This window comes from Nanorana parkeri, unplaced genomic scaffold (genome assembly GCF_000935625.1).
Source record: "Nanorana parkeri isolate BGI_ZX_2015 unplaced genomic scaffold, ASM93562v1 scaffold975, whole genome shotgun sequence".
NCBI classification, from domain to species: domain Eukaryota; kingdom Metazoa; phylum Chordata; class Amphibia; order Anura; family Dicroglossidae; genus Nanorana; species Nanorana parkeri.
This window is the reverse complement of record NW_017307243.1, coordinates 102,700-128,497: the sequence shown is the minus strand read 5'-3', so window position 1 is coordinate 128,497 and position 25,798 is coordinate 102,700. Positions and strand designations below refer to the sequence as shown.

Genomic DNA, 25,798 nt, shown 5'->3' with positions numbered 1-25,798 from the left:
AATAACTGGTTGGGCCACCCTTAGCAGCAAGAACTGCAATCAAGTGTTTGCGATAACTTGCAATGAGTCTGTTACAGCGCTGTGCAGGAATTTTGGTCCACTCATCTTTGCTGAATTGTTGTAATTCAGCCACATTGGAAGGTTTTCGAGCATGAACCACCTTTTTAAGGTCATGCCACTGCATCTCAATAGGATTCAGGTCAGGACTTTGACTAGGCCACTCCAAAGTCTTCATTTAGTTTTTCTTCAGCCATTCAGAGGTGGACTTGCTGGTGTGTTTTGGATCGTTGCCTGCTGCAGAACCCAAGTTCGCAGTCTACCAAAAAATCCTTCAGGATTTTTTGGTAGACAGCAGAATTCATGGTTCCATTTATCACAGCAAGTCTTCCAGGTCCTGAAGCAGCAAAACAGCCCCAGACCATCACACTACCACCACCATATTTTACTGTTGGTCTGATGTTCTTTTTCTGAAATGCGGTGTTACTCTTACGCCAGATGTAACGAGACACACACCTTCCAAAAAGTTCAACTTTTGTCTCGTCAGTCCACAGAGTATTTTCCCAAAAGTCTTGGGGATCATCAAGATGTTTTCTGGCATAACGGAGACAACCTTTTATGTTCTTTTTGCTCAGCAGCGGTTTTTGTCTTGGAACTCTGCCATGCAGGCCATTTTTACCCAGTCTATTTCTTATGGTGGAGTCATGAACACTGACCTGACCTGAGGCAAGTGAGGCCTGCAGTTCTTTGTTAAAAAAAAAATCCATCAGCATGGGGGGAAACTTCACAAACATCCCTTTAAGTGTATGTTGAGCTTGGTAAAGGATAGATTTCTATCACCTCTGTTCCATGTTTTCGCCATTTGTGGATAATGGCTCTCACTGTGGTTTGCTGGAGTCCCAAAGCTTTAGAAATGGCTTTATAACCTTTTCCAATAGATCTCAATTACTTTCTTTCTCATTTGTTCCTTGATTTCTTTGGATCTTGGCATGATGTGTAGCTTTTGAGAATCTTTTGGTCTACTTCACTTTGTCAGTCAAGTCTTATTTAAGTGATTTCTTGATTGCGAACAGGTGTGGCAGTAATCAGGCCTGGGTGTGGCTAGAGAAATAGAACTCAGGTGTGATAAACCCGAGTTAAGTTATGTTTTAACAAGGGGGACAACCTCTTTTTTACACAGGGCCATGTGGGTTTGTATTTTGTTTTCCCTTAGGGGGGGCCAACACATTTCACACAACTGTATATATATCACACAACACAATAAATATGTAAAAATTAGGCCATCGCTGACAAATGTGAAACATTAAATATGTTTATTTAATATATCAATTATCCTCTAATGAGGGTGATGTCAACCCCCCCCCCCACCTGTAACTACTCTAAATGTCAGAAATACTTACCTAAATCCATGGTTACATAAAGCGCATCTTCTTGCTTGCAGTGGAGGAGGTTGCTTCTTTGGAAGCCCACATCACTGCCAGTGAAATGAACACCTTCTATTGGCTGCCCATCAGCAGGATTCTCTTAAGACTGCAGCAGCTGATGACATTAGGAAAAGGTGAGCAATCCCCTGCTGCAATGATGGACTGGTCATGCTCAAAGCAGTGGACCAGCAAGAACATACAATTTTCTAAATTAACTTGTGAATCTGTCTGATATCCCCACTCTAGCTTGAAAAGCCATAAAATATTTGCAGTTTACATCTTGAATAATATTATGTGCGCATATTTTCTCATCAATTTCTATAATTAATAAAGAGAAAATAAATGTTCTTGGTGGATTTTTAGGGTCAGGAGGAGGCTTAAGAAAGGACATGGCGATTCCTTTAACCTCCCTGGCGGTATGATTATTCAGGATTTTAGCATCCCAAAGCGGTACATTTTTTTTCATGTAAATTTGTTGTTTTATATTGTAGGCCTGTAATTCTTAGTAAATTTTAGGAATAACTCGCCTAAAAGAGTCCAGTAGACATCCCAGGTATGATAAAGTTTGAAACACGAAATTAAAAAGTTATAATATAAGAAATTATAATATAATAAATAATTATAAAAAATGATAATATAATAATAAAAAAAATGGTCCAGTAAATGGGAATTCTGGGGGCGCAGCCTGATCCGTACCACAGTCAATAGAGTACCAAGTTCGCACATCACTGAGCTCGGTCACAGAATCGTCGCTGTTTTAGGTCAAAAGCGGTTTTAGACCAGGTAGAAAACAGCGATAGTAAATTAGAACTACTTGCAGAATTGAGTGATAGCGATTCGTTGGGAAATTCCTCAACAGACACTGAAAGTGAGGACAGCGAGGATTCTGCGACCGAGCTCAGTGATGTGCGAACTTGGTACTTTATTTACTGTGGTACGGATCAGGCAACGCCCCCAGAATTCCCATTTACTGGACCATTTTTTAAATTATTTTATTATAATTTTTTATAATTATTTATTATATTATAATTTCTTATAATTGTGAAAAAGTGTCAGGCAGGGCACTGGACAAAGCTCTAGGGACAAAATTGAAGTGAAATAGTTTGATACATAAGTGTAATCATAGCAGATTACATTGTATTGTGTGTATTCTGTGTACATTGCAACTTTTCACTTTTGAATTTCCCGCTGGCTGTGACGCCCGAAAACGAAACTAAAAGTCAGATGCCGACATTGGCCGGCCGTGTACAGCAGAGGACGCCGCGGGCTCGCAGGGACAAGGTAAGTGACACTTTTCTGTGCATTCCCGAGTCTGGCTCGGGGTTACCGCTCTTGGTACTGAAAATTAACCCTGAGCCAGACTCAGGAATACCGCCAGGGAGGTTAAACAGTGAAGCCAGCATAGGAATTAACAGGAGTACAGATCAAATAATTTTTTTTTAGAATACTACGTGTAAAGAGGTGGCTGAGCTCATAGGAACACTAAAGAGCTTGATATTGTTTTGCCATGAACAAATTGCAATAGTTTATGCTCTTCTTTAAAGTGGCTCTTTAGACATGAGATTATTAAAAACAGCATGTGCAGCTTCATGATCTTCTGCAGAGTTGTGGTTTTTAGTAGGGCTGCAACTAATGATTATTTGCATAATTGATTAGTTGGCCAATTATTTGGTTATCGGAGGGGAAGTAGGCGTAAAGATAAAAAGGCATAATAAGCCCTGTGAATTAATTTAAATTTAAGCCTCCAAGCTTTGCAAATGATTGCTTTGTGGACACTATTCCATCCCCGAAGGATGCTAGGTGTGAGTGGAGTTATAAGAATGGTCGCGCATTAAAGGGAGATGTTTGAGGGTTCTTGCGAGGAGAGAGGCAAGTTGGTTTTTATAAACTGGGAAATTGGTTTGTATTGCAGAAAGTGTTGAAGCAGGAGATTGTACAGTTTTGAAAGGTCATCCAATTTCATACAGGAACCTTGGGCATTCAGTTGGATAGAATGGATACTATTGCTGTGCCAGGTTCTAAAAATGTTTGATTCAGCTCCTTGAGGAAATTTGGGGATGAAGTTATAGGCATCCATGGAGATACTGTGCCATATTTCTTAGGAGGATATTGTTTTTTATGTGAGGGGGAGAAGATGGAAGGGAGTGTGAAGAATACCTGAGAGAGACCACGGGGAGACCAATAGTTTCCAAACAAGTGTTAGAGAAGAAACATGTGTTGTGTATCCAATCTCCGATATTGCAAACAATACTGGCCAAGTTGTACAATTTGACGTTAGGAAAGTTAGTTCCTAGACGTGATTTAGGTTGGTGGCAGGTGGAGTTTTTTTGAGAGCGATTTTAGATTTCCTCCCCTTCCAAAGAAATCTAGAATATGTTCTATTCAGAAGCTGTATGTCTTTATGTTTAAGAAGGAGAGGTATAGTTTGTATGGGATAAAGAAGGAAGGCAGGCAAAGCTGATCATACGGATCAGGTGACATCTACCTTAAAGGGAAAGGGGGAGATTTTGCCAAGATAATAGGCAAGGCCATTGGACACGGAGAAGTGGGAGAGTTAAACATATATTTTCAAGAGCAAGTAAAATTTTACTTACATTTAACATAGCTAAGCGACCTGAAACAAATCCTGCTTGATAAAGAAAATAAGTTCAGGTAACAAAGATGATAAACGATGAGCTATAATTTTAGACTACAATTTATCTTTATTTAATAAAGATATCAGGTGGTAGAATTCTGGTAAGAGTGCATTTTTGCCTTTCTTTGGGAGTAGTCTAATATACAGTAAACATCATTAAACGTCAGGGGGTATTAATGACAATTTAGAAAGTGGTTGAATAATGTAAGAAGACAGGGAGAGGCATCATCTATAAGCAATTTATAACATTTAGAAGTTAAGTCATCAGACCCTGGCGCCTTTGATCTATGGGAGGATTGAATAACATTTTGCAGTTCTGAGAGAGTAACATCTGCATTGAGTGTCTACAGGTCATCATCCGAGAGGGAGGGCAAAGAAATAGATTTTAGGAACAGTTCCCCACTAGAAGGATTGCCACAATCGGCACTGTACAATGTTTGGTAAAAAGAGCAAAATATATTTGAAATTTCTGCACGGTCAGAGTGTATTTGTCCCTCCAAGTCAGCCATTTGAAGTATATGAGGGGTAGGAAGAGTCCCCCTGACCAAGTTTGCCAAGAGCCTGCTGTTTTGTTTTCCAAATAGGAATAATTCTATGTCTTTTACAGATTTAATTTGTTTGGTCGTACTGTTGGAGAAAATGGTTGCATTGTTGCTTGACTCGTAGCCAGAGAAGTCTATTTTCGGAGGTTTGAGATTTTTTAAATAAGCATTATAGGCTTCCCTGGCTAGTTCTGTTGTGGAAATTTTATTTGGACTATTGTGGACATTTTTATTAGAATGTGTTTTTAGTAGATTGTATATGTGAATATTGTCATCATGTCTCTCATTGTTAGGTTTGCCGGGTTATGCTCTATGGAGCGTAGCCAAGGTTAATCAGCACTGAGGATAAAACATTGGAGTGGATATCTTCCTATGGCTGTGGAGACGCGGCCGCTATGCGCAGAGGTCTCCGCCGTCAAATTGTCCATGTGCTATGCGCTGGGCTGTTGGCCGGGGAGATTGATGTGCATTGCGAATCGGTGTCCACAGGGGCAAGGGCCCCTGTGTAATGCGCAGATTTATTCGCTCGGCTGGGATGTATTTGCTTTGAGGATGCTGTATCATTTAGATACATATCTACCTTTTGAAGGAACATACGCTCATGTCTTTTTAGTGTGTCTGATAAACACATTGGAAATAATGTGGCGTTTTCCCTGCAGATAAACTCACATTCACAGGAATAGTAGTATAGTTCTATTAGGCATTGTTCACTGAACCTTGCCGAGTGGAATTCGCGCCAGTGGTAACGGCGGGAGTGTATGCACGAGTCTGATCGGAGCAGCGTTCAAGGTTAACACGCCGATTCCTTTGTGCAGCTTTCTGGCGGGAAATCCTCTGCACATGGTTTTCTTTGTTAACTGGTGTGCACGGAATTCACATGAACTAGCAGCTGGGAGCTATGCACATTGTGCTGCTCATGCATGTGCATATACTCCCCTTTCTATTGTCTATTCAAATGTATACATGTGTCTCATTGGCTGACTCTGTGTTATGTAAATGTATTGAGGAATTGATTGGCTGTTGTGGCCATCCTTTCTTTCTGCTATCCCTGTGTGTCCTATAAATAAACTGAGCTTTCTGCACTAGGCAGGACTTTCTACTGAGCATCCAACGTGAGAACAGCTTGTGTCTGTTTCACTTGGTACCGCTGAGCGCGCTCTATCATATTATACAAAAGAGCTGAAAACTGTGCTTTTTAGCGCAGCGGATTTCTATGCGCATGAGCGTATATTAATATCCAGAACAGTGCACAAGCTTCTGTGTAGTTTCGTCTAGTCCATCTTTTCTGCTTAGACACATAGGCCAAAATCCTACCACGCAAGATGGCCTTAACCATTTCCCAGAATAAAACTGGATCACTAAGGTAAACAGAGTTATGGGCCACATAGTCAGACCACCATGCTTTAAGTTCCGCCTGGAAGGAGTCATCTGAGATGAGATAGGCAGGGAATCTCCAGGTGATAGGTAGAGTATGGATGTCCAGGTTGCAAATAGATAGGGAGACTGGGGAGTGATCTAAGCATATTTTCAATTTCAACGGATTGAACTTTAGTCAGTAAATTGGGGAAGTGAGAAAGAAGTCAATATGTGACATGACATTGTGGGGGATCAGAAAAGAAGATAAAGTCTCTCTCTAGGGGGTGTAGGAATCTCTAGATGTCCGCCAGTACACTGGCTTGCAACATGGCGCTAAATTTCTTGTCCTGAGAGTTAAAGGCAAGTCGAGACGGTCTTAATTCGCCTTAATTCTCCTCCCAAAATTATATGAGTGGAGGGGGGTTGTGAAGATATTGAGGAGAGCAAATGGTCAAAGAATGACTGATTGTCCGAATAAGGACCATAAATGTTCCAACTGTCCAGGTTGTGTGAGCCTGTTTGTAACATGAGATGAGATCATCTGCCATCTTGCTGAGAGATGATGTACAAGAGAGTGAGGTAGGGATTTGTTTATTAAGCTTAGAGCTGAGCTGCCTTTTGCAGGGGCTCAACCAGAAGAAATCCTCGGAATCCAGGCGAGTTTCCTGAAGGATAGCAATATCTGCTTTAAGCTTTTTGAGATGGTGTAGAATTTGAGTCCGCTTTTGTGGAGATTTAAGACCTTCGACATTCCATGTCACTACTTTTTTTTTTAAACATTTTATTGAATTTTCATTAAAACATCAAATGCCAAAGCATAAAAGAAGGTCATATACTCATGGCATATGTAAATAAAAGAGAAATAAACAAAAAGAGAAATAAAAGACTAGCATGTAAAATTGTACAGTTACAAGAAGGTAGTACATCGATATTTCCTGATCGGACTACAATCTACCAGCATACATCCGTATGGATGGTAGGCCCAAATACTGTCTCAGCTAGCCAGGGGTATAATCCTCTGGTACTTCTAACCACCCTAGGGTTTTATCTAGCTTCCTCTCTAGGTACCATTTCGTAAGTTTGAAGGGATAAACTAGAGCATATAACTCTACTCCTGAGTAGTTGTGCAGTATGAAGGATCCACATTTCATAAAGAATATAGAGGAGTATTTATCAGGATCTAAAGTGGCCTCGAGTCTCTCTTTCCACAACAAGGATGCCAATGCCGTCACAAAATGTTGGGATGATGGCGGTTGCGCAGAGAGCCAGTGATGCATAATTAAACGTTTTGCTAGCAGCAAAGCTACATATATCCATTGCTGTGTCTGACTACTGGGTGTAGGTGATGGTTTCCAGTAGCTGAAAAGACAGAGCCAGGGTTCACGGATTAGGGGGATTTCCAGTAGACATGTGCACTGCCAAAAAATTTGTTTAGTTTCGTGTCAAATTCGGATTTGTGTTATTTCGTTTTTCGGGATTCGGGTGTGAAAGTCAATTCGGATTCGGAATTCGGACGAAATTGGTTAGCGGTAGTTCGTTCGAACGTTCGTTTCCTATTCGTTTCGTTCATTCGTTTGCAGCCATTTGAGAGTGAAATGTTTTTCTCCTCTAATGTCACTTTGCTCCAACGAACAAAACGAATAAGAAAAGAACACGAAACGAACGTCCGAACGAACTACCGCTACTGAATTTCGGAAACGGAAATTCGGATTCGTTTGCATTCGTTATATCTGTAATTCGGAATTGGGATACATCCGAATGTCCGAATTTCCGAAATTTCGATTCGGAACGAAACGAATCGCACATGTCTAATTTCCAGTATATTGGACAGATAAGAGAGAATTGAGTCCCAGAAGGTGATAATATGTGGAGAGTCCCAAAGACAATGTTGGAGAGAAGCTCCCTCCAGGGTACATTTGGGGCAGGCTGTTAAGTACGGGCTCGGAGCTTTTATTTTATAAAATAAATCAAAGGCATAGTAGGCTTTGTGAATTTTCCTGAAGTGTGTTTCCCTCCTCTATTCATTTGGTGTGCATCTCCTAATATTTTGACATCCCTCCAGTATAGTGTTCTCAAAGTCCTCTAGCGGGAAGTCTTTCCTCCATTTAAAGAGGGAAGTCCTTGCTGGTTTGGGGAAGAAATAAGAATTTAAAAAGGGGATATAATTTAGAAATTGATCCAGGGGCTGAAGATGAGGCCTTGTCTAAATCCGTAATATGAAAAAAGGTGCTGGGTATCGTGGTCTCATTTGTGCCAATATTGGGTCAATTGGATATGCTGAAAATAATGATGGGATGGTAGGTTAAATTTCACTTGCAGTTCAAGGAATGAAAGAGGTCGATGTGTATCTGGGTCAAACAGTTGAACCACCCTGTGTAGACCCTTAGCTATCCAGGTTTTAAAAATTATACTGTCTGAGCCCTGTGAGAAGTGAGGGTTGTGTCTTATGGGAATATGCATCGATACATATGGGTGTAACCCCCGCCTTTAAGCTGTATTCTCTCCACGCAACCACCGTATCCCTAATGAGAGAGTTAGTATGCAAAGAGGGCGGTAGTTTATTTATACGGGTATGAAGTAGGCCCACTAATGACCAAGGGGATGCCATTCCGGATTCCAGACTATGGTTGGAGTAATATGATGTGGCCAGGAGCAGGTCATATGCATGTCGTAGGAGGCATGCTAAATTATAGGCTCGAATGTTGGGGAGCCCCAATCCGCCTTCCAGTTTGTGGACTTGCAGTTGGCGGTATGAAATGCAAGGGCTTTAGATTTCCATAAGAACCTGGTAAACGCTCGGTCTAGGATTTGAACATCAGTATGTTTGAGCAGTAACGGAATGGTCTGGAGGGGGTAGAGCAATTTAGTGAAGCTCATCATTTTAATGACATGGCTCCTACCAAAAAGCAAGAGGGGGAGAGAAGTCCACGTTTCCAGTTCCTTTACTATTTTATCAATAAGGGGTCTGTAGTTTAGGGTGTATAGTGAGGAAGGTAGCCTCCCCAGTTTTATACCCAAATAGGTGATGTGCCACGATCTGTAGGCCAAAGCTAGCTACTGTTGAAAACCCTGCAGAGAGTATGGGGGATAGGGACAGGAGTTCACTTTTAGTCACATTGATCTTGTACCCTGAGTGGAAGCCAAATTTTTCTAGAATTGATAGGACTAGGGGCACATCTTCTCCCACGCTTGATGTAAAGATTAGTAGATCATCTGCAAAACCTGCCTTTAGGGAGACGTTTGTGTAAATGTACCGCAACGGGAGCATGGTCAGAGATAACCAGATCGTGGATAAGCGCCTGTTGGGTGAAAGAAAGCAGTGGTTGGGAGCAGAAAATATAATCTAAACGGGAGAGAGAAAGCGTGTACCTGTGAGCAATAGGTATATTCCCTGCCCTCCGGGTTTTGTAGCCTCCATATAGCAAAGACGTTTAGATCAGACTGGAGTTGTGCTAAGTGCGAGGATGGGGTCAACCCTTTACGCAGTACTTTAGAGGAAACCTGATCCTCGGCCAATACCGAGTTCATGTCTCCCCCAATCAACTTATTCGCTACCGCATCCTTCAAAATCCATGAGGATAGGGAGCAAAAAAAAACCCCAGGTAGAGAGTTTGGTGCATAAATATTATATATTACATATTCTTCCCCCTCAATTGCAATATGAATTTTCAAGAGACGACCTTCTGTGTCTCTGTCTGTGGAGAGTATAGTGTACGAGAGAGCCTTGTGCAACAATATACCAACTCCCGCCTTCCGGCCCTGTGAAGGAGAGCCAATAACCTCTCCAACCCAATATTTACACAGGCGGTGGAGATCCATTTGTTGTAAGTGGGTTTCCTGTAGTAGGGCAATGTGGGTCTTCCATTTTAGCGTTTCTGAGGTGAGCGTAAGCCCTTTACGATTAATGCTGTCACGTGAAATGTGGAGGACATAATCATAGTAAATAGGATTGAAGGCGGGTTTATGGCATCTGTGTACAAGACTCTCCGGAGACCAACATACATAGTGGCTGAGTAGTGGGTTCCCTGGGCACATAAATAGCACACGTCTAGGGTTAGAATAAGCTAGCCTCACAGTTAAGATCAGAGGTAGACAGTTTCCTGAACAGTGTGCAAAGTAGGTCTGTGGTTTACATGCATGCAATAAAACGGATTTGGACATGAGCAAAATGAACAGAATCAAACAGAAAAAAATCACAAATCACAAATACCCATCCTCCTGGAGGCGATCCACCCAGGACATGCAGTCCTGGAGTAGAGTGGATCAGCCAGGCGGAGTGAAGAATATGTGAGAAAAAAACACTAGTCATTGCCCTCCCTTTCTTCCTACAGTTCGTGTCTGGATCGAAAACACTATTGTGTGCGGAACTAGAAAGATGGGGGGGCCGACGAGGCCAGAGCTATGTGGCCCTAAAAAAAAAGAGTCAAAGATAAAAAAAAACAAAAATAAAAACACGGAGCATAGTTACGTGATGGGGTGATGTCCACAATCAGTCCCACCGGTATGATAAGGCGGATGCCAAACATGTGGTGCCCAACAGCGGGTAAATTCGCCACAACGGTTGAAAAAAGAAAACATCTTGTAAGTCAAACGTGGGGTGTCTCAGGTAGGTTGCCATGGAGACAAGCTGCCTTTGTCGGCAGGGAGACAGCCAGAACTTGAGTGCGTCGCACCCCGGTGGATTCAGGGGGGCTCACCCGGTGATGAGGCCGGAGGTGGGGAGGATCTACGTTGCCGCTTGCTCCCGGAGTGAGAGCGTTGATCAAGGCCCTTTGAGTCAGCTGGTTCGAGGAACAAAAGGGCGTCTTGCGATGATGTAAAAGTGTGGCGAGTCTCGTCCAAGGACTGCACATTTAGAATCGCCGGGTAGGTCAGGGAGAAACGCACTTTCCGTTGGTGCAGGATCTTGCAGATCTCGGAGAAGGCCTTACTCTTGCGGTTTACGTCTGCCGAGTAGTCAGCGAATAGCAAGATGTTGCCATTGAAAGGAAAGCTCGCACCATTCCGATATGCTTTGAGGATGTCCGTTTTAAAAATCGACATATGATAGGTATTTCACGATCACAGGGCGAGGACGAGAATATTTCTGGTGCTGCGAGCCCAGGCGATGAGCTCTCTCAACAATGCAATCACGGGTACGTTCCAATGCTTCTGGAAGAAGATGGGAGCAGAGGTTGGGCAGGTCTGCTGATAGGTATGATTCAGGCAGGCCCACTATGCGCAAATTATTAATCCTGGAGCGGTTCTCCAGGCCCTCCAACTTCGTGGAGGTCGTGAGATGTTGTTTGGCAAGTTCTTGTAGGCGCGAGTTGGCGGACGCCAGCTCATCCTCCAGGAGAGAGACTATACCTTCCACCTCTGTGACGCGGTGTGCTTGTGCCAAGAGCTCATGGCGTAGCGATTGAATGCCTTTAGTGACCGCCGAATCCACTGCGGCTTGGATCGAGGCCTGGATAGTGGGCTTTAACAGTCTGGCCACTGCCGCCGCTATTTTTGCTGAGTCAACGGATGGTTCAGGGTCCGATAGAGATTCGGCATCGGAGTCCGTCGGTGAGACCGGTTGAGAGGCCTCCATGGCTTCCGTCAGGTTTCGCGCGCCAGTTTTCCCGGTCCAGAATTGGTGGACCGCAGTGATCGTGGTGGACCTCGGGATCGGTCAACTAACTTATCCATCTGGAGAGGCTAGGTATGGTGGCTACCCGCCTCCTGCGTGGCAGCTCGGTGGCAGCTCTGGCCGGTGTAAAATGCAGGTTTGATAGTACCGATTATCCAGAGCTCCTCACATGTGCGACACGCTCTGCAGGTGCCGGAACCGGAAGTCCATGTCACTACTTTTAAAGGTGGATCCCATATGTCAAAAGGGTTGTGAAAATTTGATGGAAGTTGAAAAAGTGAGAGTTTATGATGGATGTAGTCGGGTGTCCCAGAGCTCCCGCTACCCCTAGCCACTGGCGTCCTAAGGCATAGAAGGCCATAATAAAACATCCAACTCTGGGTGAGTGGGAGGGCCCCATGCCAATCCTCCCAATGTAAGAAATGTGACCAGAGCAACAAGGTGAACAAGATAGAACATAAAAAAACAGTAGGTGGCTTCCTTTTTTCCCAGAGGGAATCAATGGATTGGTGGACCATATGCTGCCAAAGCAGAGAAGCGGGTCCACGTCAAGTAAAGATAATGGAAGTAAAGATTCAGTTACATATTGCAAACGGCTAATATGCGGTTAATAAAACAACAGGCCACTTCTCGAGCTATAAAAGTTGAAGAGCTTTTACAGCTTGGAGATAGAGATGACCACTATCAGTGGGCATGTACGTGTCGAGCTTCTTTCTTCCTTGGAGGACTTTTTGATGGTGAGGCATAGTTTGTTTTACAAAGCGATAGTGCAAATCATTTTGCTTGTATGCCCATCATGTGCAGTGACTCTTAGAACTGCGGGGTATTTCAATGTGAACTTTATACATTTATTGACCAACAAACCTCAGAGAATGTCTTTCTTTGTTTGAGCGCCAAGGAATAATCTGCAAACAGCAGGAGTAAGAAGCCTGCAGCAATCAAATGATGTTGGGAGCGATAAGCCTGGAGCAGTTGGCGTCTGTGAGAAAAGTCCAAATAAGGAACAATTACTGATCTTGGTCTCTGATTCTCTTTAGGAGGGCCTATCCTGTGAGCGATTTCCACTTTACATGTGGCAGATAGGCCCAGGACCTGAGGAATGACAGTAATAGAAATATGGACACCGGTACTCCAAATGCGTCTGTTTATTGACGGAAATGCAGCATGTATCACACTTGGTGCAACGTTTCAGGGTCTCGCAGGATGCCCTTCCTCAGGCAGGACATGTGATAAAAGTGCAAGTGAAACAAAACATATAAATGCAGAACATTACGTGAAAACCAACCAATCCCTGAGCTCAAATACACCCTGTGACATCATAATGACGTCATAATCCCACCCAAAAATTCAAAAATACATGGTGTTGCATTGAGACAAATATAGCCAAAGCTGAACAACAAGATAGTGAGGCAAGATACATAATCATAAGTAAGGTATAACATTCACCTCAAAGCAGTAGAATCCGCTCGGCAGAGCATGCAGCAAGTTTAAAAAAATCACGTGTAAGAGGGCTGTCCTTCGCTGTGGAGGGAAGTGGTTAGCCGCTGTCAGAGCCCTGGAGCCAGTGGTAGGTCCCGCCCAGCAGTGAAAAAAGTGGTCAGGAGTGTGATGGGTTCATGGACTGTTACTGGAGGAATGACAGTAGCACAAAAATGAATAAGCTCTCTCAGGGGAACAGATTCAAGGAGACCCACAATGCAAAGGCTATTCCTCTGTCATCTATTTTCTAGATCATCGATTTTTTCCATGAGTTGCTGAGGCCTGATCCTTAGAGGCCTGATTGCCTGTGTGTTGGATAGAGTGATCCTCTACATCGTTCAGTCTGGTTTCAGCTGTGTGGATTTGTTTAGATTGCGAGTCTAAAGCTGCATTAATGGGGCCCAGATGCTGCTTGAGTGCATCGGATATAATGCAGATGATATCCGACTTCAGGTAAGAGGCTACCGAGGAAGCAAGAGCCTAGTAATCTATCGGGGCATGGGGGAAGTGACTCACCATCAGAATCAGGTTAAGATCAGCGGGACGGAGCAACGCTGCACACGCCTATCCTATTGGACGCCGTAAACCGGAAGTCTGGCTTGGGAGTTTTGCAATTCAGATTATTTTAAAATCCATGAAACTAATTAAAGTGTCTAATATAATATATACAATTATTAAAAAAGAAATCTAAAAGGTGGGGGGAAAAAAAAGTAATTTTCAGGTTCAAACTGACAAATTGCTGCGGGAGGTGCAATGCGGTTCCGTTCATTTCAATGGAACCCCAGACACGCCTTCCGTCCACGCTGGAATTTTGCAATGCCGTGCAGTGCGATTGCAAAAAAAATGTGCATGCAGTTTAATTTTTAAGTAAACTTTATGTTTGTAACTCTCCATTTGTGTATTTTATTTTAAATTAAAGATGGTATTTAATATTTTTACTGGCCCACAGTAAGAATGCAGACCAGGAGTTTCCCCTAAACTCACTTGTTACATGCTTGTTTTAGGTCAGTGACTCAAAGTATTGAGGCCAGGCACAGCCAAGCAAATACTGGTTTTGGAAGAAAGTCAGCCATGGCAGTTTCTACAAAATTCTCAGTACAGGATTCTCTTACAAATCGTAAAGCAGACTTTTACCCTTATCTTTAAAAGAACAACAAACACACCTTTAGAAATGTTTAGTAATGAGAATCTACAGACACATACTTCTGGATAATTGCCGGCTTTGTATTCTTTGCATACCTTATTTCTCTTTTCTTCCCCAGTCTTCCGACTGTGGCCATGTTTACTAAGGGCAGATTACTAGCTCTCCTATTACTTCCTGGATTTCTAGCACATGTGACTAGACATGTGACTAGGACATGTGACCATGCACATCATCTCAGAGGAGGAACATGCCTTTCCCTGAGATCCGAGATTACAGATGAGATTTCCCAGCAATGCTCTGCTGATGACAAGGCAATCCCAGTGTGCATTGCTTTGCCAAACTGAAATAATTTTGCCCTTTCAAAGCAGGAAGTGAATGCTCTGCAAGTGTAAGTATTTCAGAATCACAGCATTTTACAACTGACATGTCTAGGTTATTATTTATAATCATACATAGAGGGATGCATTGGTAGAATTTGATTTGTGATAGTGTAAAAGGTCTGCTTTATTTTATTACACAATACAAGCAACATGAAAATGTAAAGGCATACTGGCATTTTAGGTCTATGGACAACATAATACGTTAATTTAAAGTCATCCAAATATAGTTCATCTGTGATACAGATCTATAAGGGATTTAGTACATTTAAACTGCTATTGTGGCCTTTCCACTTCTAACACCTGAAGGAAATTTCTACTATGGCAGTTGATCAATAACGTTGTTTTAAAAAAAAATCAAATTGCAGTATATATTTACCCAACACTCCTATCTGAAGCCATATCATTATGTCAGATGCTCTACTATTGGAATAGTGTACATACAGTAAATGCATGCATGTTTGAGTACATTTTACATGAGTAAAAGAATGCAGGGGTGCATACATGATCATGTCAATGAAAAAAAAAACGAAATGGGAAGTTACAGAGAGGCCATCATTTCTTTAACATCATCAGGATTAGATCTGTGTTTTTTTAAAGTTTCTTGTGCTTGAAGGAGTGCACTCTAGTTTAAAAGAATGAGACTCTGACAAGGCCCTATTGTGTACTAAATGTAGATAGAAAAATCCTTCTTTATAGACTACAATAGTCTCAAGCCAGGAAATGCCAGCACTTTTGAAAGTTCCACAATGCAAGTTTTTTCTTCATAGCAAGTACAGGGTAAAAGCCATGCAGCTTTTGAATGTGTTTCAGCCAATTCTGGCCTTAATTGCAGCTAAGACTAATACAATAAATTTGCATTGTGGAACTTTCAAATGTACTGGTGTTTCATTGCTTGCTACTGTGTTGCACTTGGGAGGAAGTGTTACTGTGCACTCCCTGCAGGTGGCTTTGTTTCGTCTCTGAATACATGGAGAGCTGATCATGTGACTTAGGGTCTAGTCACACCATATCCACTGCGTTCCAGGGTGGTCCGAGTCTGGAACACACAGGAGCGGATAGAACAGCCCAGGCCGCATCTGGGGTGGGAGGAGGTGTGGCAGTTTCATTTATGTCAATGGCACCGCAGACAGTGTGATCGCCCACACCGGAACGTGAGGTACATGAATGCCCTCCGCTCCGTTGCAGTGCGATCAGAAAAAATGCTGCATGAACTATTTTTTCCAATCGCACTGCACTGGAACGGAGGGCATTTCTGTACCTTGTATTCAGGTGCAGGCTGGAGGCGTTCCTGTGGTGCCATTGACATGAATGGCACCGACATGCCCCCTCCCAATCTATGCGGTCCAGTGCATTTCGGACTCCACCAGAACGCACTGGATATGGTGTGACAGGGCCCTTAAACTGTTTACGACTATAGCCTATTGTAGGGGTGTGCAACCTCAGCACGCCAGCTGAGGTGAAACTACAAATCCCACCATGCCTCTGGGAGTCACATATGTGGCTGCCACAATCTTACAATACCTCATGGGACTTGTAGGTTCACAACAGCTGGAGTGCCGAGGATGCCTACCCCTTGTCTACTGTAATCAAGATATGGATCATTAATCTACTAACCATGTGTTGCTGATCTATACATTTTCATTGTTATAGCTAAGCAATCAGCAAGAAATGGCAAGCAAGCATAAAGTAAGCGGACCAGGATCACAAGCAGTCAAACAAGTGAACAGCACAGGACTCTAGCAGCAAGTAAAAGGCCAGACAATCACACTATGCCTTGAGGTCAAGTCACACTAAAATAGCACATTTTAGTGAAGGTGAGTAAACCTGAACTCATATAAACTCACAGTGTTGTTGAAATCTGTTGAATATTCTCCCCAAAAAAGGAAGGTGGAGCGGTGGTCTCCTGTATTCAGTACTCCAGGATTTTGTCTGGCAGTTCCCACATTCATTTCAATTTCCCATTGCAAAGTCCCACTTTTGCTATCAACAATAATAACCTGCACAAACATGTAAAGTGTGAATTCGTTTACAAATGTATAATCTGTAAAAATCATAGGCATGAGAATGTAACTACTGCAGCTAATAAAATGATCTAAGTACTATTTTATAATGTAAACCTAAAGGAATAAACTTTTCTGGCTAGCTGATATTGCAAGCCAAGGTAGCAAAATATTCACCATTGTAAAGAATATTCACAACCCCTTTTGCAACATTATGCTTCTGCAGAGATGTGAATGCATTCCCTGTCAAGAACGAAAACATTTTATGTGTTTATGTATTGAGAAAATGAAGACTTTAGTGGTTTCACAGGAAGGAAAAAAAATGCCCGTCTCAGTTGTTATACTGGAAGGAAAAAAATGCCCTTGCAAAGGCAGTGCCACTAAAAGTAAAAAATTAAACCACATGTCAAAATAATAAATAGATCCAGAAATTAGAAAAATGATTTTTCCTGCAGAAATTCACCCCGCAAGTCTTCCTTATGGTCAGTAAGGCTGCCCATCACATTAATGGCTCATTTACACAGGCTTAAAAAAATACTCAGATGCATACAGCTAATAGTTTTTTATGCTCCTGTATGGAGCAGTATACAAGGCTATGCGTTGTTTGTCTTGGGGAAAAATACAATATACATAAAGTTATTGGTGAATAAACAGGCCTTTAGCAAAAATGTAAAATATGCTCTGGACCATAGGGGGTGTACAAGTGCGAGAGCTGAAGTGGTTAAGTAATTGTTAAAAGATAGTTATTCCTTAAAGCTGTCCTAAAGAATCCTGCAAACTTAGCATTCCAAATCCCTCTCTCAAAGCCCCGTTAAACCGCCAACAAATTTAAAAAAAAATGACTTGCTTTTTGTGTAAAAGAAGATTTTATATCCTGTGGCGTTATCTTCTTCTTCTTTGAAAAAATGCGCTGTTCCCTCGTGCCGGGAGTGGGACTTTTGCTGTTGTCGCATGTCACATCTGCGCGGGGAAGTAACACATTTCCCATGATGCAAATGGAAATGCAGGACACAGAGGGTATGTGTGTATTTGTATAGCCTGCTAATCGAAGTCTCCTAGCCTGTCAGTCACAGTGTGAGGTCTTTGTGTGCGGTACAGATCAGGCGTCCCTGGCCTGTCACTTTAACGACACAATGTGAGTGAATCAGACAGGAAATCTCAGACAACCACAGCAAGCGGCACGTGATTACATTACTGCTTGCTGACAAAATGCACTACAGAGAGGTGGTTACAAGACTAGTGGCTGGAGAAATAGTAGGTATAGTGGCCACCAGTCTAAGTAAACAGAAATATAGGGACAATTGCCATTTTTCTGAGTGATTCCAGAATGAATTTCTGAGAGGGAAGATTTTTTTTGTTTTAAGGTAAGAAAGTACCTTTCCAAAAATAACATATTAGTTCTGCCTGGAGTTCAGCTTTATTGATTAGCTTCCAATTATTTGAACATAGGTCTTAAATTGAAAAGTTTAAGTTCTATATGTTTAAAAAAAGAATGTTTTGAGGTACAGCAGCTTTTGCCATCTGGGTTAGTGGCACATCCTTGTCAGTTCTCAAATCCCAAAGCCTGCTACTTTATGTGTTTTACTTTCTTATTGTCGCTTTATTTTTGTTTCCTTGGGTTTACCAACTATCCATATAAAAACGCAAAAGAGACTGTTGTGTCTAAATGCTGATAAAAAAATAATCTCTTTATTTGATGCAACATACATAAAATCTGAGGTTTTCACAGCAACGTCCATAAAAACATTATCATACTTTGCTTTGCCACCTCAAAAAACATGAGACTATGTGCCCAAATAACAAATTCATTGGAATTATATGAATAAAACATTAGACGATATGTGCTAGATATTAGCACTGGCTGGTTGAATTTTGAATAAGGTGCAATGATTACATGAAAAAATGGGTGCGTGCCACATTTCATCTTGGGTTCCAAAGGTTACTAAAAAAAATGTGTGCATCAAAGCAGCAGAGAGATAAAGCTATAGAAACTAGGGATGCACCGATACTTTTCGAGTACCAGTGCAGAACTACCAGGGTCGCACCGGTTGCAGCTGGGACCTGGCTCTGGCACTCCACCACTGTCCTGAAATCATTAGTCTGTATTGTTTTAGGAAACCTGTCACATGACAACAAAAATATATCAGTACTTGTACTAGCAAAAATCTTATCCTGCATCCCTTTATTTATATTTATAAAAAACAAAATCATACATTAAAACAGAGATGTACAAATCCCAGGAGCTCCGTGTGCTCCTTACAAATGACAGCTGCCTCCTAACTAGTCTAGTCTTGGAGCTCGAAAAGTATCTGTACTTGTACATGTACGGAGTACGGTAATTGGTATCGGTGCATCCCTAATAGAAACCTAATGATATATATTTTTGTTGGTTATAAAAAACAAAACAAACCTTCTTTCGGTTATTTCCAATTCCAATTTCCATTAATATTGACAAAGCATCTTTCTTGAAATAGCCCAGTGCTGGTTTACTACAGAAAGAATCAAAAGTGTTATTTTAATACAATTAGACATTTTTTCTAATTTAAAATGTAATGCATTTTGAGTGGATGGTTACATAGGAAGTTCATTAGTGTAAAAGATAGATATTAAATACCCCTTACCCTTGAGGTAAACAAAATGTTTCTGTTAATTTCAAATTAGATCCCATATGTTTTCTCATCATATTAACTGCTATATACATTTTAATAATTTACTATGGCAATATAAAATGTAAAAGTTAAGTTCTGGTGTATTACCTTAAAATATCTGTTGTGTTCACAGACCACAAAGGTCCAAGCTTTTGTCCATCCAGCAGTTCAGAAACTTCTGATTTCACAACCAAAATGTTGTTGTAATAACTCCCCGGAACATTCAACAAGTAGAGAATTTTACCTGAACTGTAATCATAAAAAAAACAAACATGTGTGAATGCATTTAGGTCCATTTAGATAAACACACTGCAACACAATTTTTATACAGTACAAAACACCATGTGAAACATCCATATAAAATACTTGTACTGATTTTAACGGATTTGGAATAATAAAGCGTATGGGGCAGTTGCAAATGTTCGAACATACTTTCAAATGATCCACTAGTGTTATTTTTTTAAGAAACCTTAACTCACTGAGTTAAGGCTGGGACCAATAAAGTAGCGTGACGGGCAGAGGAAGAACGGTGACGGGCAGAGGAAGAACGGTGACGGGCCGGGGAAGAGGAGACAAGGGCCGGGCAAGAGGAGACAAGGGTCGGGGAAGAGGAGACAAGGGCCGGGCAAGAGGAGACAAGGGTCGGGGAAGAGGAGACAAGGGCCGGGCAAGAGGAGACAAGGGTCGGGGAAGAGGAGACAAGGGCCGGGCAAGAGGAGACAAGGGTCGGGGAAGAGGAGACAAGGGCCGGGCAAGAGGAGACAAGGGTCGGGGAAGAGGAGACAAGGGCCGGGCAAGAGGAGACAAGGGTCGGGGAAGAGGAGACAAGGGCCGGGCAAGAGGAGACAAGGGTCGGGGAAGAGGAGACAAGGGCCGGGCAAGAGGAGACAAGGGTCGGGGAAGAGGAGACAAGGGCCGGGCAAGAGGAGACAAGGGTCGGGGAAGAGGAGACAAGGGCCGGGCAAGAGGAGACAAGGGTCGGGGAAGAGGAGACAAGGGCCGGGCAAGAGGAGACAAGGGTCGGGGAAGAGGAGACAAGGGCCGGGCAAGAGGAGACAAGGGTCGGGGAAGAGGAGACAAGGGCCGGGCAAGAGGAGACAAGGGTCGGGGAAGAGGAGACAAGGGCCGGGCAAGAGGAGACAAGGGTCGGGGAAGAGGAGACAAGGGCCGGGCAAGAGGAGACAAGGGTCGGGGAAGAGGAGACAAGGGCCGGGCAAGAGGAGACAAGGGTCGGGGAAGAGGAGACAAGGGCCGGGCAAGAGGAGACAAGGGTCGGGGAAGAGGAGACAAGGGCCGGGCAAGAGGAGACAAGGGTCGGGGAAGAGGAGACAAGGGCCGGGCAAGAGGAGACAAGGGTCGGGGAAGAGGAGACAAGGGCCGGGCAAGAGGAGACAAGGGTCGGGGAAGAGGAGACAAGGGCCGGGCAAGAGGAGACAAGGGTCGGGGAAGAGGAGACAAGGGCCGGGCAAGAGGAGACAAGGGTCGGGGAAGAGGAGACAAGGGCCGGGCAAGAGGAGACAAGGGTCGGGGAAGAGGAGACAAGGGCCGGGCAAGAGGAGACAAGGGTCGGGGAAGAGGAGACAAGGGCCGGGCAAGAGGAGACAAGGGTCGGGGAAGAGGAGACAAGGGCCGGGCAAGAGGAGACAAGGGTCGGGGAAGAGGAGACAAGGGCCGGGCAAGAGGAGACAAGGGTCGGGGAAGAGGAGACAAGGGCCGGGCAAGAGGAGACAAGGGTCGGGGAAGAGGAGACAAGGGCCGGGCAAGAGGAGACAAGGGTCGGGGAAGAGGAGACAAGGGCCGGGCAAGAGGAGACAAGGGTCGGGGAAGAGGAGACAAGGGCCGGGCAAGAGGAGACAAGGGTCGGGGAAGAGGAGACAAGGGCCGGGCAAGAGGAGACAAGGGTCGGGGAAGAGGAGACAAGGGCCGGGCAAGAGGAGACAAGGGTCGGGGAAGAGGAGACAAGGGCCGGGCAAGAGGAGACAAGGGTCGGGGAAGAGGAGACAAGGGCCGGGCAAGAGGAGACAAGGGCCGGGGAAGAGGAGACAAGGAGCGGCTGCTGAGGTAGGGGGGCAGCGGGGGATTGCAGAGTCACAGCGGTCTCTCCTCCACCGCTGGTTCTGGCTGCAGTAGTCTTTGTCCCTGCTGCCTCTGCCGACACAGGCGGGGAGAGCAGAGGGGATTGAAAAAGACACAGACTGGCTGCAGCCAGCACTGACGGGGAGGAGAGCTGAGGAGCAGAGCAGCGGCTGCAACTAATCGAAAAGCAACTAATCGATGATGAGAATCATTGCCAATGATTCTCATCATCGATTATAATCGATTTAATTGATTCGTTGTTGCAGCACTAAATCACACTGCACTGGAACGGAATGCAGGGCATTGCACTACCGTGTGTTCCAGTGCAGGCGATCACACTGTGGACGGAAGGTGCATTTGGGATACATTGAAATGAATAGCACCGCAGCGCACCTCCTGCAGCAAAATTTGTCAGGCTGAAATTGAAAACGACTTTTCTCAACTTTTTTATATACATATATATTTTTTAAATAATTGTATGCATTATATTAGACATTTTAATTAGTTTCATGTATTAAAAAAAATGTGAATTGTAAGCTACAATAAAATAACCAAATTTTTTGGGGTATTTTTAATTTAAATCTTATTTAACTTGCATTTTTATTTAACTTTAAAAAAAAATGTTTAGTCTTTTTAATTTTAGTTTAACTATTTTTTTTTACTTCATTGCTGGGAGCAATAGCCAGCCTGCTATTTGATATTTCAAATTGCAATAGCCAATAACAGGCTGGCTACTGCACCCGCCCACTGCCTGCTATCAGTAGAGGAGGTCCTCCTCTGCTGATTGAGAGCAGACTGCTATTGGCTATTGCATTTTAAAATATTCAATAGCAGACTGGGTATGGCCCCCAGCCTCTAGATCAGGGACGCCCACAATTTTTCATCTGGAGATCTACTTTTCTATTGACGAGCTCAATGAGATCTAGCAACGAAAAAACACCTGCATTCAGGGACGGGAAGGGGCATGGCGGTGCATTGAAGTCAGTGGCACCGCAGCTACACCCCTCACCCACAGTGCGATCGCCCACACCCAGAACGCAGGCACTAATGTTCCGGTCCAGTGCGATCTGCAAAAATGCTGCAAGCTAACCCAATGCGATCTGGAAGCTGCACAGTTGCCGACATGGCCGGCCACAGTGAGAGAAATTTAGTTGAAGATTCACAAGTAAAGGTAAACAAAAAACAAACACAACTCCTATGTGTCCAACCAACTGGTAATACCTGTGCATTACCTCGTCTCTGAATCTGCTGGTGTCCAGTACTGTACAGTCAAGAAACATAACATGTAATTGGAACAGAGCTGACCAAATGTTGCATACAAATCTATACTTTCACTGTCTATCATCACTACAGATTTTGTGTGTGTGTGTACAAGGATTCCTAGCAAACTATGAGCTTTGCAAGTTTCCAGCACATTTTATATATGTTTGCAAAGAATATGCTATGTTTGTCAAACATAACTTGCCCATGATGCAAGAAAATTGCATGACTGCATACCAGCTATATCCACACGCTTTCTTTATTCTTTCAGAAAAGCATAACTTGTCCATAAGTCAATATGCTGGCAATGGGAGGAATTTAAATAATGTCTTATCTTCCTACATCAGTACAAAGTGTTCTTTTAACAGTCAAGGTCAGCATTCATGTCTATATAAGAGCTGCATGTTTTGGTTTGCTCCGCGAAATTATAAAACTACATGGATGTGTTTTATTGTTTGACCAGCAAAACAACACATTGTTGAAAAAAATACCTTTCAGAGGAAGCGATAGGTATAAAGTCTTTCATCTGTGTTTGCCATTCAGGATCACGTTTGGCGTCTGAAAGTTTACTTGGTTGGCCTGCTGTCTTAGCACACAGGTCGTTGACAGAATACCCTTTAATGGTGCTACCTAAAATGTATAAAACTTTGTTAAACCTTTCTGTATTGTATACTTTAGTATTTAGCCACTGAAAGGTAGTTTCTAAAGGGAATGGATAATATAACACAGACACAAGAGAAAGATAAAAGGAAGTTCAATGGTAACTCCCCTTTTATACACTTTTTTTTAAAGCTAAGAGGAAACACTAAACAAAAGGTACAAAGATAATCAACTATGCAAATAGTACAGGGCTTTTATGCTGAAAAGGTAACTTACCCTTTGAGCTTGAAGAAGAGGATCACCTCGAAACGCGTCGCTCCTTCACCACCACTAGGTGAAGGAGCGACGCGTTTCGAGGTGATCCTCTTCTTCGAGCTCAAAAGGTCACTTACCTTTTGAGCTTGAAGAAGAGGGTCACCTCGAAACGCGTTGCTCCTTCACCACCACCCCGTGCACGTTCTTTCCTAGCTTTTGTCACTTCCACCCCATCGCGTCCTAACAACACTGCGATCAAGACTAGAGGCAGCCTCCCCACCAGCCCTTCGGCACACAGCACTCAGTACAAATTGATTTATCATCTATCTCTTCACCCCGGGGAAACTCTGAATACGTCTCGGACCGCCACAACCCCACTGGGGCCCCCCGTCAGGACCCTCAGCTCCTCAAGTAAGTCCCAAATGTTTTGTTTTTCGATGAGTTCTTGTTCTTTCTACCTGTAACACAGACATTGGTTGCCCCTACACCCTTTACACTCCCAGGCGCTCTCATTTGCCTTATTTCAAAGAGCTATATACGGACATCATGGCATCAAGAAATTCTGGACCTTTCAAGTAGGACATAATGGAAACTTCACATAGTTCTGCTGACCTAAAAACAAGGACTAGCTAGAGAAATCTATTTACAAAGATTATTTCACTGCCCTGCTTTGCAGTATAAATTTTTTCACAATGGTGAAATTATAGTAGAGTTAACAATTAAGGACTTACTCCATTTTTTCATGAACCATTGATATACCATACCTATATCAATGTTATTTCCAAATTAAATATTATTAAAACTTACAGTACATTTGAATTTGCAGCCAGCTATAATTCTCTAAAATGGACAAAAACAAATCAAAGTGACGTTCTTGTAATTGCAACAACCGGGGACATTCTGTATGTGTATAGTATGCTCCTAAAATATAATATCCTGCTCATGGGGTCTACATACTGCTTTCCCAGAGATTTTACCCCGATTACCACTCTAGGACTGCTCATGTTAACATAGCAGGTGAAACCTACCACTTAGAACATAGGAAAGTCACTGGCATGCAAATGTGAATTTATACCAAACAAACGGTGATAAAAAGAGGCAATAGGGTTTGAAAAACTCCTCACAAGGAGAGGATTTTGTTTTCTCAACAAAAATCAAGTTACACATTTAAAGGGAAACTAATGACTTTTAGTACATTTTCTGCAAAGGAAACCAGTACAGAGAGAATAGGCTGTCATGCTGATCTAGAGGCTTCTGTATTTTCTGAGGCACCAACCGGTATTCTGCATATTGACCTAATAATAATTAAAAATACTTAGGATATACCATACATTCTTTGAGTGTATAAATAATTTTAACACTGTGCTTAACCACTTGCTGTCCGGAGCAATTTCTTACTATTTACACAGACATGATAAAATCGGAATTTTTGGCTAGAAAATAGCTTCAAAACCCCAAACACTGATATATTTTCAGAAAGCAGATGCCCTCTAGAATAAAAAAAAAATGCTAGTTACAATTATTTATGTTGCACGGTATTTGCACAAATGTGTATGTAATGTCAATGTAAACCTCAAATGGAATTTTGATTAGCCTCCCCAAGTAGGCCTAGACTACCCTTCCCCTAAACTGCTATATACTAAACTATATCTTGATCCAAGGTCTGTGGCATGGTTTACATCCATCTACTGGCTTCCTAACCAGATGTCTGCATCTGATTCTGAGCAGTTCCATAAACTAATGGGGCTGGAGGACAAATTGGCTCCTCTACTTTCTGTCTACTAGCAAAGACATGGGGCCAAACTGCACACGTGCAGACATTGGATTAAGAAGCCACGGATAGCTGTAAACAATGGATGTGCCTCAGAACAAGATATAGGCAAGTACAGCAATTTTTTTTGGGCAGGGGGAGGTGTCGTTGGACTAGAAATATTTGGGGGGTGTGGGCAAAAAGGTGAAATACCTTTGTGGAAAAGTTTACCCAGAAAATTGCATTTTGTGAATCTGTTGTAAAGAGTTGTTACGTTGAGACACTGCCAGGAACAGTACTTATTTTTGCAGGCTGACAACGTTAAGCCACTGCCTTCCAATTGGCAGCAGTGTTGCCAGGCAGCAGTGTGTGCTCCAACCAGAAGTAGAACTTTGCATATTGGAACGAAAATGGGATTTCAGAGCTCAGGTGCCTCAATGCCCAGGAAGTTATCAAAATGTGCAATATTTTCCTCATATTGTGATTTAACAAGTTTAAATAACAAAAAGGTGCATTGGATTAAAATGACTGTGAAGAAGTCTGTGAGATTAGGGCACATTAGCAAGTTAACTATGAAAATTTCAATGGACACTGTTGGTTAAATACAAGGCACAAACAGACATTTATTTGTAAGAAAC

At 42.8% G+C, this 25,798-nt stretch overlaps 1 protein-coding gene across 2 annotated transcripts in view; it reads right to left on the bottom strand.

Annotated features, from left to right (window-relative positions):
* Window positions 1-25,798, bottom strand: part of FAM234A (family with sequence similarity 234 member A) — a 56,793-nt gene that overhangs the window by 9,599 nt on the left and 21,396 nt on the right. The window contains exons 7-11 of one of the 2 annotated variants that reach the window (XM_018566786.1): window positions 23,047-23,185; window positions 19,328-19,468; window positions 18,982-19,060; window positions 16,417-16,568; window positions 14,742-14,748 (exon numbers count right to left, since the gene is read on the bottom strand). In XM_018566786.1, coding sequence (XP_018422288.1) covers window positions 14,742-14,748; window positions 16,417-16,568; window positions 18,982-19,060; window positions 19,328-19,468; window positions 23,047-23,185 — 518 coding nt within the window. Of the gene's footprint in view, window positions 1-14,741; window positions 14,749-16,415; window positions 16,569-18,981; window positions 19,061-19,327; window positions 19,469-23,046; window positions 23,186-25,798 lie in introns of both variants that reach the window. The other variant, XM_018566785.1, reaches the window with a different exon arrangement.